Here is a 15929-nt window from a genome sequence, read left to right on the forward strand (position 1 = left end):
AAATATTTTCATGGAACATTATCGTTTCTTAATTATGATTTGACTCCTTTCAGTGTGAGTTTGAATTGAATTGGCCATGACACACAGGAAGTTGAATAGTAATTTGAATTGGAATGACAGGAAGATGATTTTTTTTGGACTTTAAAGATATATATATATAATACACATTAGGGATGAACGATATTTGATTTTTGCCGATATTTTTCAACTCATTTTGGCCGATAGCCGATGCCGATACCGATATATTTCCTATTGTTTAGAAACAACACCAAGTCTCTCCTGTGCAGAAATTATAAGCTAATTATTTTCAATTTTGGTTAGTTTTTAACAAGAACTTATTTGTTAGAATTAAATAAACAATAATAAAGTTATTTTATAATGTCAGTACATTGAAGATTTGAAAATAACTATAAATAAACTGTATATTAATTCCTGCATTTAAAAAAAAATTTCCAGAAAGATGCAGTGATAACCTTAACATTTTATTTTAAGATTTAACATTTGTAAATGGTTTAAAGCAAAAGAGTTGTAAAAGTTCTGAAAATCTTTTAGAGCTCCTAATTTGTTTAAAAATTATAACACAGTACACATTAATGAATAAATCAGTTTATGCCATGGTCTGTCTGAATACTGGATTCTGATTGGCTGGCAGGTGTTGATTAAATTCGTTGAACTGCACAGGTAGTTCCAGGTCAGTTTAATCACGTTCTATATTAATGCGCTTCCTATAAACATTGGTAACCATAGTAACATACAGTTACAGTTAGTAATACAGACGAAAATAACCGTCATTTTTATCGTTCCGGTCAAATATTGCAGCGCAAATATTATTAACATCTTTAATATGTGAATGCTGGCAAATGACCATGGCATAAACGGGATAATCAACGGCTAGCTGTGCATTAAACGATTTGAATGCACTTCGCGGAGGCAAGTGCATTCCTCCGCTGCGCGTCGGGCGGTTCTTCACCTCCAAGTCGTGCATTCAAATCGTTTAATGCACAGCTAGCCGTTGATTATCCCTTACATATATAAAATTATTTACGATTTTATGGCATCAATTACTGCTTTATTTAATCAGAAACACAGTCTAAATATTATGTATGCATTTTGCTTTCATTTCAAGTATGAGCCACACTGCTGATGCACTGTTGACGTGATCTAATTGCTAGCACACTCTGAGCACATGTGAGTTAATGTATTCCTCTTATCTACAAGACACATCGGCATAATTTTTCATATCGGGCCGATGCCGATATTTACATTCAAAGCCATTATCGGCCGATTCCGATAATATCGTGTATCCCTAATACACATCAGTTATTTTAACCGTATTGTTTTTTATTATTATTACTATTATAATTTTTAATAATATTTTTAATTTACAAGATTGTTTCACAGCATCTTAAATTTAATTTCAGTTAAGTTGATTATTAAAATTTAAATATATACATTTTAGTGTTTAGTATCTTCTGTTCTGTAAAGTGTATTTATTTGTAAAGTATATGTGGTGACATATATAAAAATTTAATTTACTGTTAACTATACTTACAGCAGTAATATGAATTTTGTAGAATTTTTCATTCTAAATGAATTCTACGTATTTGAAATTCATATTTGAATTATAATTCTGCATCTTTTTTCCAAAGTCATTTCAAGTTCAGTTCAGATTTGGAAAAAGCCGTTCTTCAATCCAGTTCAGTTCAGATCAGTTGTGAGAGGTGAGTTTTCCAGCAGGCGTGTCTGTGTGTCTCTACATTCATTCACACACACCCAGAAAACAATCGTCTTACACAGTCTGTTCCTGTTCGGTCATATTTCGTTCCCTTTCACTCCCAGAAGGCAATGAGGATCTTTTTACCTTGTTTTTGTCTGTGAATAATGGGCCGTGTGAAGGTGGGGCCAGACACCGTCCCGCATGATGTCAGGCTCTGAGCTCACCTGTATCCATCCTCCATATAAAAACATCTACGGGTTCAGTTTCAGTGCTAAAAAATATGGGCTGAGCTGTTTTATGGTACAAGGAGCTTTAGGCAAACACTTGTACTTACCTGAGGTGTATGTACATGGTAACAGATAAGAAACATGGCTGTACATGCGTGGTAATTAGTTTGTACATTCAGACGAGTGTGGGTAAGAACGGTCACTTACAGGTAGTGCCTGTACATGGTAACTAATTAGGCCAGAAGGCCAACAATTCACAAAAAATCTTTTTTTTTATTGGTCTTATGAAGTAGTCTAATTTGTTGAGATTGAATTGGTGGGTTTTTGTTAAATGTGAGCCAAAATCATCACAATTAAAAGAACCAAAGACTTAAACTACTTCAGTCTGTGTGCATTGAATTTATTTAATACACAAGTTTCACAATTTGAGTTGAATTACTGAAATAAATGAACTTTTCCACGACATTCTAATTTATTGAGATGCACCTGTACTTACTATGTACCATCTACCATCAATTACTCAATATGTACCTTGGTACATGTTTATACCCCCAACTTGAGTATCGCATAACTTATTCTGTACATTAACTAATAGGTACATACACCAGTACTTGCATAGTAAGTATATGGAAATAGGACTGTAAAAAGTGCACCATTTTACATAAAAATTACACAGGAATTACCAATTCTTCAAACTTTGTAAGCACTGTTGTGGAGAGCAATTTAACATTAACACACACTTGTTTGTAAGTACTATATATTTACCATGTATATACATTAGTAAGTACAGTAAAGTATCTAATTAGTTACCATGTACATGCACTACACTTATCTGTATGTACAAACTAATTACCATGCATGTACAGCTGTGTTTCTTATTTGTTACCATGTACATACACTTCAGGTAAGTACCTTATGTTACCACTCATTTGCCTGTAGGTACAAGATATTTACCATGAATGTACCAGGGAAGTACACGTACTGTAATATAAAGTGCTACTGAAATTTCTCTACATATAGTTGTGTTTTTTTTCTCTCTTTCTGCTCACGTGGAGTCAGGAAGTACAGTAATGATCTGATGCTTGTCGTCTTGGTTTATCGTTATGTATTACCCTGTGTTGGACATGACTCAATGTTTGATGATGTTGTATATTGATGAATGCTTATGAGAGTGGTTGTTTGCTGTAGACTAATGTGTTCTGATGGCTCATGTAGTTAAACCGAGTGAGCTGTTTGTGGTGTTGTTGCAGGTTTTCCTTCTTTATGGCCCTGTGTCATGCATTTGTGTGACGTGCACAGCTGGTTTCAGGGGAGCGACGTGTGTGTGTGTGTGTGTGAGTGAGACGTGAGGTGTGTGTGTTGTGCTGAAGGGGTAGTTAGTCTGTAGCAGGGTGTCCTCCTTTCCTAAAAATAGGTGTCTTGGAGTCATAAGGCCACGTCTGCAGTGAATCGCAGTCTATCAGCTCTAGCAGTGTTCTCTGTGAACGCAGCACGTGTGAACGCACACTTCTAAAGGTGCAACTACAATTTACGGAAAAAAAAAGAAGTCTATCTAAACACATGTAATTGAAAATATTTAATAGTTAAATTAAATTTATAACATTTTGCATAATTATAATTATTGTATTTATGTGTATGTGTTTAATTAATAAAAGACTGTACACTTTTGACATTGTATTAAAGAGGTCATGAATTGATAAATCATAATTGCCTTGATCTTTTGACATATAAGGGGTCGTTTGGGGGTCATACTATAAAAACATCCTGTAAGTTTCAGAACTCCAAACTTTCTTGTTAATCTAAAAGCAGCTTATATTAAAGGAAAGCTGCTAAAATGACAGCTTTTGGAATGTGTCACCTATGACATCATAGTGCGATTAAAGCCAGCCTCTGTAGAATCAGGTTAAGGCCTATTTCCACATCACTGCCTCTATAGCCCCGCCCACTGATTTGTGCATGTAGGTAAATAAAGAGAGAGGCGAACACAGGTTTACTCAGCAATCAAATGCTAAAGATGACTCCGAGGATAACAAGACGGTGTGCAGGGCCAAGTTATGGAAAAACACATTGCCTTCCTTCTTTGCCTTGGATGAAATTTATTTTTAATAAGTTCCAGATCGCGTCAGTAAGAACCTGGTCGTTTGTTCGCTTAATTTTACCACAGACTCATTTTTAAACAAGACACAATTCGACACAGGATTTTCAGAAAGATTGAAACTAAAAGACGACGCTGTTCTGACTATTGGATTCGACAGCAATGTCTCGACACACAAGTGTGAGTAACTGTTTTTATCATTGCTTTGTCTGTTATTACAGATCGCTTTATGTCCTGAGTATTTATACATTCATAGCCAATCATAGCAGTGGATGTTTACTTACAAGTCTAAATCTTATGAATAAATCTTGTTAATGTTGTAAAAGACCTCAGAGAATAGTATAAAATAAAAAAGGCAGTTCGTGACCCCTTTAAATGTAAATATATGTATTTGATTTATGAAAGATTTTATTTGTATAATATATTTGATATTTCATTTCTAAAAGAGTGTACAGTTTTAAAATGACTTTAAATGTGTATTTTTGTTTTATTTAAAAAATGTATATTTCATTTTACATGTTGCAGAGTTAGATACTGATGTTGCATCTGTATTTTGGCCGTGTATGAGGAGAGAGAGAGAGAGAGAGAGTCGTGACTTTAGATAAAGAGCTTAAGTCATTCATTGTCATGTGCTGGTGCTCTTCCTCACTGTCACGACTCACGACGGGAGAGTTTCCCTGTGTTCAGGAGACGGTCGCACTAATGTCTCGGCCTTCACCTTCACGTTCTGTCAGATAGAAATGCAGTGGCCATGTCTGGACGGGGCTTTATGTGATCGACAGAGCTGTATTCATTACATTTACATTGGGTGCTGTTTTTGACATGCATACGTGAAACACCTGCAGAACCATTTAAACTCTGTGACTTGAGTTCGGAAAATAAATATGCTTTTGTTGTAGTGTAGGAAGCATTTCTTATATTTATGAATTAAAGCAGTATTCATAAGAATTTTTGCTTTAATATTTAAATTAAAGAAAGGGCGGAAAAAAAAAAAAAGACATGCAAAATGTAATTCTTTTTATTTATTTTTTAAAATAATTTTATTTTATACAGCACCTTTTAAAGCAAGATTTCTTAAGATAAAAACAGAACAATAAGAGAATAAAATGAAAGTAAAATCAAGTCTTATCCTAAAATATATATATATATATATATATAAGGGTTGTTCCGATTCCGATACTAGTATCGGAAATTCCACCGATACCACAAAAAATTCTGGCATCGGTATCGGCGAGTACTTGAACCCATGTACCGATCCGATACCATTTTCTTAGACAAGACCTATAGTTATGCGCGCTAGCTTTGCTTAACGCTGCAAATAGGAAATCAATTCTTCTTGGCTGCTCAGAATGCAAACACAGGAAGCAACCACTATTTAAAGCAGCGGAGAAGTACAAACGTGGTAGCACATTGCCAGTAAATCACTCGCATATGCGACTAAATCTTCACCCTGGGCGACTAAATGATGTCTAATATTAGCCACTGGCTGATTAATAATCAGATTTTACTCGCCAGTGTGTGAGTTGGAGTCTATGTATAAGTTTAGCACAGATATATTGTCACTCGCCGAACACTCTGACTGAGCGCTTCAGAGTTTCGCTCTGTCAAGCGATCTATTTTTCAGATCATCTGAATGGATGCGCAGCGTGAAGCTAGTGTGAAGCGGACAACTCGCCGTCGCTTTGCTTTTTTTCTCACACGCAGAGAGAGAGTCTTTTACATGTAGCGCGTCAATTCCGAATGGTATGTAAACTATATTCTTTGTTGTATTTTTCTGTCAAAATAACGGAGCTCCTTTGGAATTCTTCAGTTTAACTGCCGGGTTCTCCGGTAGTAGGCGGAGCTAATGCGCAAACGTCAATCTCATTGGCTGGCGCTCACCTATTATCATCCCTGTTTTGATTTCAGCAAATCAGTTCGAGCCAATGCAGACAACGTGATTAATATTCATGAATCCAGCAGCTCGTTAATCCTTAGTGCGTTTATATTGTTCTTAGCAGAATTCATAGTATGATTATTATTATCTTATCAGTATTATTGATAGTTTTTCCCCATTTTACAGAAACACTGAATGACCAAAAAAGCACCACCACCAGTCCTAAGTTCAGTTAAAATGACTAATATGCATTCATACATGGTTACCAAGTTTTAATTCTAATTGCTAAAGTTCTATCAATAATACTTGATTATCATAATATATTTATAATGCTTGACTGACTGATGTTAACAGTGTACTTTTTCCAAACATTATATATTATATTTTTGTTTACCGCCAGACTATCTATCTATGGTGAAGTGCACCATAAAATAATTGTATCAATTCATACAGGGCTAGTAAGTATAGCTGTATAACCAGATACACAGTATCGGATCAGTACTCGGTATCGGCCGATACCCTGAGTCTAGGTATCGGAATCGGTATCGGGAAGGGAAAAAGGGTTATTTATACATCTCTTATTTATATATATATAAGGCAATTGAGCTGACCTGAGTTTTGCTTTGCGTATTTCTTTAGTTCATGAATTAAAACATTATTCCCGAGAGAGCTTTTGTTGAACAAACGTGTTTTTTTTTTTTTTAAATAAAAATAACTTTATTTGATGTGATATTTTATTTACATTGAGCAAGCTTCTCAATAAAAATCAACTAAAAGCTTTATATTTACATTTTAGTCCTTAAAATGTAAATATAAAAATATCTCAAGTATATTTGCAGAACTATTTGAACTCTGTGACCTCAGTTCAGAAAATAAAGAGAATTATAAAACAAAACAAATAAAAAAAATCAAGTAAAAGATAACCTAAAAATGTATGTCATGTTTAAAAGTGGGAAATTGGTTTAAAATGTACCCTTTTTGCTGACTTTAAGATGGCACAATGGTAGAAAAACAACTTGTGGTTGAAAGTGTGAATTTTTAAAATTTTATTCAGTATGTGACGACATGAAAGGATGGGGTGAGGTGGACATGAAATGTTGTGCATGCTGGGAATGACGTCATGTGGAGTAGCAGCACATCGTGGCATGTTTTTTATGCTCCAAGCGGTTAGGAGTCTCTCCTAGAGATGGACGGCGAGGTACAACATGTCCTTTAATGCAGACAGCAATGCATGCTGGGAAACTGCAGAGCGAGTGTCTCTTAGCAGGTTATAATGGAGCCGGCGAGGGAGGGAGGGAGGAGATGCTGAAGAATGCTGTGTCACTGGAGCCGCTGCGGATCCCCTCTCTCTCTCTCTCGCTCTCTCTCTCTCTCTCTCTCTCTCTCTCTCTCTCTCTCTCTCTCTCTCTCTCTCTCTCTCTCTCTCGCTCTGTGTCAGTGTCAGTGTCTCTCGCCCGTCGTGACTGAAGCTCGCTGATGCGTCCCCCACTGCAGCCATGCAGCATCGCAGCGCTTCAGCAGACAGAACTCACAGCAAGGAAACATTAACCTGATGAGCATGTGATTTCATTTATATATCTAATGCATTTTTAAATTTGATGCATTGAGAAAATAATCGAATAATTGAATTGAGGAAATAATCTAATACCCATTTTTAAATAAAACGTGAATATTAAAAAATATATTTTTTGTTTTAAAATATAAACAGCTGTAGGTCAAGGTCATGGGTTTCGATTTCTGATTAAAATGTATACGTTATAGTCAAAGGATAGAAGTGTCTGCCAAATGCATAAATGTAAATATAAAATGCAACAATATAATACGATAAAATATTTGATGAATTACATAAAATATAAAAAGTGTTCATAAAAATGAATACATATTAGTACAAAACTTTATGTAGCATATAAATACATGCATTATTTGTGTGTATATTAGTTTAATTATATATTAGTTTTTAAAGTTTTAGTAATTTTGTTTTTTTTTGTCATTTTAGTAGGCTAGTTTTGTAGTTTTATAAATTTTTATTTTGAGTTTTATATATTTGTTGTTTTTATTTGTTAAGTTTTATTTAATATATTAAGACGTGTACATGGAATGAGTCAGTCCTATTTAATATCATTAAGGTAATATTCCGGTTTTTATTAATATTTTGCATTTTGTTTTGATTTACATTTTTATTTAAAGTTTTAGTTATTTTGTTGCTTTTTGTCCTTTTTAATAGGCTACATTTTTATTTCAGTTTTATCTATCTTAGTACATCAAGGTAAACCAAATTAAAATAAGAAATGTTGCTTCGGCAAATAGCTGAAATGTTTTTTTTTTTTTTTAAATTACATTTTTATTTCAGTTAACATTTCATTTATTTTATTTTATTTTATTGTGGTTTTCATTTTAGCTAACTATAATAACCCTGTTCTTCATTGTGGCTCGTTCATTATGTGCAGCTGGTGATCCTGATGCAGTAGTTGTTTATTTCCCGGAAATGGTCTGGGTGTTTCTGTGCTCATGGACGCAGTGATATGTGCAGCGCTGGCGTCTTGCTGAGGTTGCAGGCTGGCATGGATGAGATCTCGGTGAAGGGTGAATGCAAGAATAACGAGAGCGAGAGAGAGAGAGAGAGCGCGAGAGCGTGCACGTGAGAGGATGCAGTGCACGAGGGTGGAGCTTAGCATCAGGCAATACCCCGTCTAATGCTCTCTCTCTCTCTCCATCTCTGATCTCTGTGCGCTGACGCCGGTGAACCTGTCTGTCCTGTCCTGCTTTCTCCAGCCACTCCGTCTTTGTTCTGGAATATTCGGAGCGACAGGAAGCGCAGGGAATTGTGCGTCGGATTGGTGTGTGTGTGCGAGGAGGTGAAGGATGGTTTTGCCGGCTGGTTTTGCAGCGGTTCTCATCCGAGTGCGTGTCTCCCGGGCAACCGCGCCATGAGCCGGACCAACCGCGCCTCCTGCTCAATGCTCAACTGCTTCGTAAGTGTGTGTGTGTGTGAGAGAACGCTGCAGCTGTGGGTTAAGTTGGCACCATTTACGCCACGTGACCGTACAGATGTGTGTGTGTGTGAATTACAGAAGTGCTATTTCTACAGAGAAAGCGAGAGTGAGGAGAGTGATGGTGTTTGTCATAAACACAACAGCAGCAGCACTCAGACACTCGACCGGGAATATATGAGCAAACGGTGGGAGAGAAGTTCAGAAGAGTATCAGATTAGGAATATTTTGAGGTCTTTAGGTTTTATTTTTTTATAGATTGTCTCTATTCTGAAAGTTTGAAATCTTTGTATGAAGATAACAAAAAGCCGTTGTTATTTGGTGTTATATTATATTATAGTGCAATATTAATAATAATAATTTATTATTAGTATTATTATGTAGCATAATATACAAAATAATAAAACCAATAAACCGTAAACAATAAAAATAAAATATTTTATAATAATATTATATTATAGTGGTATAATATGCTCATTGTTATTATAGTAGAATAATATTTTGGTAAATAATATTAATGATAATAAATATACAGAAAATATTGTAGAATTGTTACAATCATTGTTACATTATAATAGTATGAAATTATGCTAAATTTTTAATATTATTATATAGCTTAAGATACAAAATAATAATAAAAATAACAATAAGGATACTAAAATAGAAATAGAAAAGAAAAATAAGAATGTAATGAAAATAAATTATCAATTGTATACAATAGTATAATATGCATACAATTGATATTTTATTATTGATAATAGTATTATTATTATTATTATTATTACTACTACTGTGGTGTAATATTTTACCTATTAATGTAATAAGTGTGATAAAGAAAATGTGGTGATATTGTTAATCATTTTATGTTGTTATATTAGTAAAACATTATTGTTAATAATAAAAGTATAAGTATAAAAAGAAAATGATTGTATTGCTTTTTATTATGTAGTATAATAATGGCAACAGTGTTTATTATTATTATTATTATTATTATTATTATTATTATTATTATTATTAATAATAATGGGATATTGTATTGTTTGTTTCCATATTTCTGTGAGGTTTTCTGTGTCTCTGTTGTTGTGGTTCGGTGTTGATCTCTTTAGTTTGAGAGCACATGGCTGTAGTGTAGCGTGGGGATGTAAGGCTGATGTGAACGACAGTCTCAGCTGCTCACTCAGCACTTCTGATGGTAATGAGGATGTGTGTAGCGCAGACGTGCTTGGATGATTGTTTGGTGTTTATAGTCAGAAGGTCTTGACGGTGACCTTGTTATTGTCTGATTGGTCCATCAGGAATATATTTTTGTAAAGGATTGTGGGCAGTTGATGTCATGCATTAGTGTGACACTTTTCCAATTTATGGATAGTAGTGATTGACCAATATTGATTTTTTTTTAACATTTTTATTTTATTTTTTTATAATCGATACAATGCCAATTATTTGCATGTTTATGTGCCCGATAACCGATATGCAGAACCGATAATTTTTTACTGTTATACTTCTGTTTTTGACACAGATTACAACACCACTGAACTGGACAAACCATTTTATTTAGAACAATCACCCCCTCCTTGCATACAAAACAACAATAAATACATTTTATTTATAAAAAGCATCAGCAGCCACACGAATATTAACAATAAGCAAAATAAATGTAGAATGTCTAATGTTTTCAAATGGAGAAAATAAAGGACAGGGGAGTCATGTCAACTTTGCAGAAATGTAATACTTTATTTTAAATTAGGTTTATAAGCTGTTTAATAGGCTAAAGAGTGAAGAATAATTCACTGGATAATGTCAATTAACTGAATAATATTCTCTGGAATATTGGAATAAAACAAACGAAACACATTTTATTGCATTTCTCAACTGGTATGTTATATCAGAATTATTAACGATGTTTTTGTTATGAAATGCCTGCTGTATTAATTTAGATGTTTATTACCGAATTAGTGGTTATATAGTAAATGTTAATAGAATTTAGGCTGTTTTATACTAGTGAATCTTGTTAAAAGCCACATGCGGTGGACGTTCTGGAGCATTTTCTGAGCATCAGCCCAGTGAGGGAACAGCAATATAAAAGCGACTTCACAAGACTTATGATGAGCATATAGACAACAGAGAGAGAATTAAATTCAGTGCTGTTATTTCCAACATGCGCTCATTCTTGGCTGTAATCATCCTTTTTATGCTGAGCTTCCTTAAGAGCAGTTAGTTGACAAACCAAAAAAAAGTAATTGTAGATTTTGAAAGCATGTATTTCTAGGTAAAACTATATTTCTAGGTAAGGTTTATTTATATTTGAGTGTCAACAAAGCGGGACGTGTACCAGACTGTTGTTTGGCCCAAAACAAGTAATTAACTGGAATATGTAAAAATATGTTGGCACTTCCACATAGGTATTTAGTAAATAAAGCATCCTATTTGTCAACTTTCCAGGAAAAATATTGATTCTAAAGTTTATATTTTATAAACTATTATAAAATACTGTATCTATAAAAATAACAAGCAACTATAAAAGTAATGTGTTGGGTTTTTAATACGTGAAGAATTTCATGTTGAGTTTCCAGAAAAAATAACAATTATAAAATATTGTACTGTTATAATATAAAAATAGCATATCTATAAAAAGTATGTATGATGGATATTTAGCATATAAAGCACTTACAATGTTTTATTTGTCCCATTTCCAGCAACAGTAACTACTATAAAGTGATATTTTATAAACTATTACAAAATAACTATACAAATAATATAAATAACTATAAAAATAACGTGGTGAATTTTTAGTATGTAAAGCATTTCATTTGTCAAATTTCCAGCAAAAATAACTTAGAAAATTTTAATTTATAGTTATAAAACAAACAAACAAAAAAAAACCACACAACTATACATATACCATATTTGTTTGTTTTTTAGTATGTAAAGCATTGTCAATTTTCCAGTAAATATAATTATTAGAAAATTAGAAAATTGAAAATGTTATATGCGTTTAGTATTTACTGAATTATAAAATTCTATCCTAAAATGGCTATAAAAATAACATTAATATGAATATAATATGTTGAATCACTCATGCGTGATGTAAGATATTTGTCGTGTCTCATACACCTGCTTTAGACTGAATTGTATTTGTATTGTGTGTGTGTTTGCTCCTGCTGTGAGTGTTTTGTTCTCAGTGAGAGCAGTGAAAGGCTCTTATTCAATGAAGAATGATTTTTCCGTGCAGTGACGTGATCTCGGTGTCTGATGAAGCAGTAATATGAGCTCTGTGTTGTTGACGTGTGTGTTTTGCATGCTGGTGTTCTATGTGGAGAGCCCTGTGCGTTGTGAGTGTGTGCGCGCGCGCACAGCTGTGACGTCTCATCACGTAAATCCCGCGGCAGATGGAGAGACGTGATGAACACACCTGCAGTCTGAAAGCGTTTCCTCAGCGTTATGTCAAAGAAATCGTTTCAATGTCGCTCCCAGGTTATCTGGATGTAAATGTCTCTCATGCATAACTCTCAACTAGAGCACATTCATAATTACCAGTGGAAACTCATCAATTGTACATACTATTTACTGAATTAGATTTGCATACACTTGTGTGCTTACTAGGGGTGTAACGGTACACGTATTTGTACCGAACCGTTTCGTTACGGGTCTTTCGTTTCAGTACGTATGTGTACCACAGCTCGTTAAGTTCACTAGAGAAATCAAGCCTAGAGAGGAGCATTTCGCCAAATATTACACCATATATTCATTATATTTTACTAAACCTGTTAGTCTTAATTATTTAATGTATGTTTAAATTAATCATTTATGAAAACATGCTATAACAGCTAGTGTGATTGAATATATTTTAACAAATAGCCTAGAAATTGTATTGTTAATTTAAAAACTGCTTTATGTGCAGTTTTCATGTTTGCATACATTTTTATTTATTTATTTTTTTGAGTGTTGATCATCTATTTAAAAATAAACAGTAATTAAATTTAAGCGTGGATTACGTTGTTAGGCCTAATTGTAACCTTATAATGTAAAAGGGCTCCCTATAGTTTTAAGCATAAGCTGAGGTAGATTTTTATCACTAAGAAATTTGAAAGTATAACTGAATGTATTTTAAAGAGAGCAACTTGTTCAATAAACTATTGTTTGTTTATTTAAAAAAAAAAAAAGTTTTTCCCCCTTCTGTACTGAAATCATACCGAACCGTGACGTTAAAACAGAGGTACGTACCGAACCGTCATATTTGTGTACCGTTACACCCCTAGTGTTTAGTGAGTTAATAAACACCGGAGACTTCTGTGGAAATTATGGAACATGGTTTATTTTATTTTTATATGCAAGGTTTATACACATTTATTTATATAATATTTATTTATTTATTTTGTTTTTTAGTTAGGGTTATGGTTAAAGTACTGGAGTATAGGAGATCAGTATGGTTATAAGTGTGGTTAAAGTACTAAAATAAGTTGAACTAATAATATATAAAATAAAATAAAAACATAAAATATAAATATAATAAAACAAAGCATGCAACAAAGTTCTTTAAAATTAGCTTCTATTAAAATGCAAAGGAAAAAAAAGTGTGTATACATACGTGTGTGTGTATACATACGTGTGTGTGTATACATACGTGTGTGTGTATACATACGTGTGTGTGTATACATACACGTGTGTGTATACATACACGCAGTGTGTGTGTATACATACGCGTGTGTGTGTATACATACACGTGTGTGTGTGTATACATACACGCGTGTGTGTGTATACATACACGTGTGTGTGTGTGTATACATACGCGTGTGTGTGTGTGTATACATACACGCAGTGTGTGTGTGTATACATACACGTGTGTGTGTGTGTGTATACATACGCGTGTGTGTGTGTATACATACACGTGTGTGTGTGTGTATACATACACGTGTGTGTGTGTATACATACGTGTGTGTGTGTATACATACACGTGTGTGTGTATACATACGTGTGTGTGTGTGTATACATACGTGTGTGTGTGTGTATACATACGTGTGTGTGTGTGTGTGTGTGTATGTGTGTGTGTGTGTGTGTGTGTGTATGTGTGTGTGTGTATGTGTGTGTATACGTGTGTGTGTGTGTATACGTGTGTGTGTGTGTGTGTATACGTGTGTGTGTGTGTATACGTGTGTGTGTGTATACGTGTGTGTGTATACGTGTGTGTGTATACGTGTGTGTATACGTGTGTGTGTATACGTGTGTGTGTATACGCAGTGTGTGTGTGTATACGTGTGTGTGTGTGTGTATACGTGTGTGTGTGTGTGTGTATACGTGTATATACGTGTATGTGTGTGTATGTATGTATGTGTGTTAATGTATTAACTATGTTTAGGCGGTGTTGTTGGCACACAAAGTGGACATCAATATAATAAAAGATGCTTTGTAAACAATTAAATGGATTTAATAATCACAGTAAACATTCATTCCAGTATATAATATATTTGATTAGTCTAATGCAGGCTGATAATGGACGCCTGAAGGAACTAAACGGATGTGCTTTGATTGGTTTGTGAATATATTGGCATGTGTTGATCTCCTGAGGTGCTGTGATGAAGGGTGTCTGTGGATGCGTCTGATGCTGAGATCTCGTGCGGATCGTGTTTGATTTGAGATGAGCTGATCTTCATCATACGGCCGTGTTTCACGCATGTTCTCGTCAGTGCTGGGCTCTGGTGCCGCAGATGATCTTTTCAAATATTCCTGCTCCTGAAATATTCAGTAGCAGTGAGAGAGCGAGCGACTCCCTTCCCACTGAAGCATTTGTTCTTCATCTCTCTTCCTCCTCATGCGTCTGCTCTCCTCTCTGAGCTTTCATAGATTGTTTCTCGGCTGATTTAGATGGCTGTACTTACTGATGCGTTAAAATTTCGCCAAGCGAAAGTCTTATAAACTACTACATACAGTGTGTTTGAATAAATCTGTCATGAAGACACATTTTTATTTCAGACGCTGTTTAAATGTTCATATTTCAACAACAAATTGGAGTAGAAACATAATTATATTATTAAAATGTTGATATGAAGACTGCCATATGTGCGATTTAAATGATCATATACAACTTTTGAGTGTTGATTTATTAAATACGAATGATTAATTGATTATAAAAAAAAGCTTAATTTTTGGCTTTGGTGTTCAGCTAAATGAAAACTAAAAAAATGCTGTAGCCATAATAAAAAAAATAAAAATAAAATAAATTCCCTGAAAAATATATTAAATAAATTAAGATTTTTTGGTCACACATCTTAGTATTCTTTACTTAGTCATAATATTTATAATAATAAATAATTTTATATATAATAAATATGTAATAGTGCTTAAATGCATGGAACACCACCGCCTCCCCACCCCCCCGAGGCGATTGGGCAAATTTTTGCTATTTGTAATTGCAAAAGTATATATTTCTGTTTTGCAAACATATTGGGTAATTGCAATCCTGTCTATTTTAATTGCTCAACCTCAATATGAATATTGTATATTTACAAAGTTTCTCATTTATTTTGATGATTATTTTGTTGAATACTGTAGCTACATTTCTTGTTGTGCTGCCTGTTGCACCCATTATGGATCTTTTTGTACTTCGCATCCCATCTGAAGAAAATGAAACTATTGAAATGAATTAAATCAGTCAAATCAAATAAATCTGACAGGCATCCACAGCATATGCTCTCCTCACTTGAGTTTGCACTGTTCAATAATCTGTTAACCCAGACGTTTTTTGTGAGTATGAATATGAGGGAAGAGTAAACCGGAGACGGAATTCCTGCGGTATCCATGGAAACGAGATGAATGCATGTCTGGACGTGTTTTAATCTGAATCGCTGTAATAATCTCTAGTCAATCTAACTCATGCGCTTCCCGCTGGATTACAGTAGATGATGATTGTTTTAATGAATTAAACCAATAGCTGTCCTGTCCCAAAAGCTCTTTGAATGATTTCATTCATGTTCCTGTTCTCCTGTCCTGTACCTGTAGTACAAATGGAGATCTAGAGCTGGAGAGT

At 34.1% G+C, this 15929-nt stretch overlaps 1 protein-coding gene across 5 annotated transcripts in view; it reads left to right on the top strand.

Moving 5' to 3' along the window:
- mtmr4 (myotubularin related protein 4) overlaps positions 1-15929 on the top strand; it is a 104765-nt gene that overhangs the window by 18883 nt on the left and 69953 nt on the right. The window contains exon 1 of one of the 5 annotated variants that reach the window (XM_058777012.1): positions 8590-8887. The exons of 3 other annotated variants lie outside the window; for them this stretch is intronic. In XM_058777012.1, coding sequence (XP_058632995.1) covers positions 8843-8887 — 45 coding nt within the window. In that variant the 5' untranslated portion in view covers positions 8590-8842. Of the gene's footprint in view, positions 1-8589; positions 8888-15929 lie in introns of those variants that run through there. One more of the 5 variants, XM_058777013.1, reaches the window with a different exon arrangement.

Source organism: Onychostoma macrolepis, chromosome 05 (assembly GCF_012432095.1).
Source record: "Onychostoma macrolepis isolate SWU-2019 chromosome 05, ASM1243209v1, whole genome shotgun sequence".
NCBI lineage: Eukaryota > Metazoa > Chordata > Actinopteri > Cypriniformes > Cyprinidae > Onychostoma > Onychostoma macrolepis.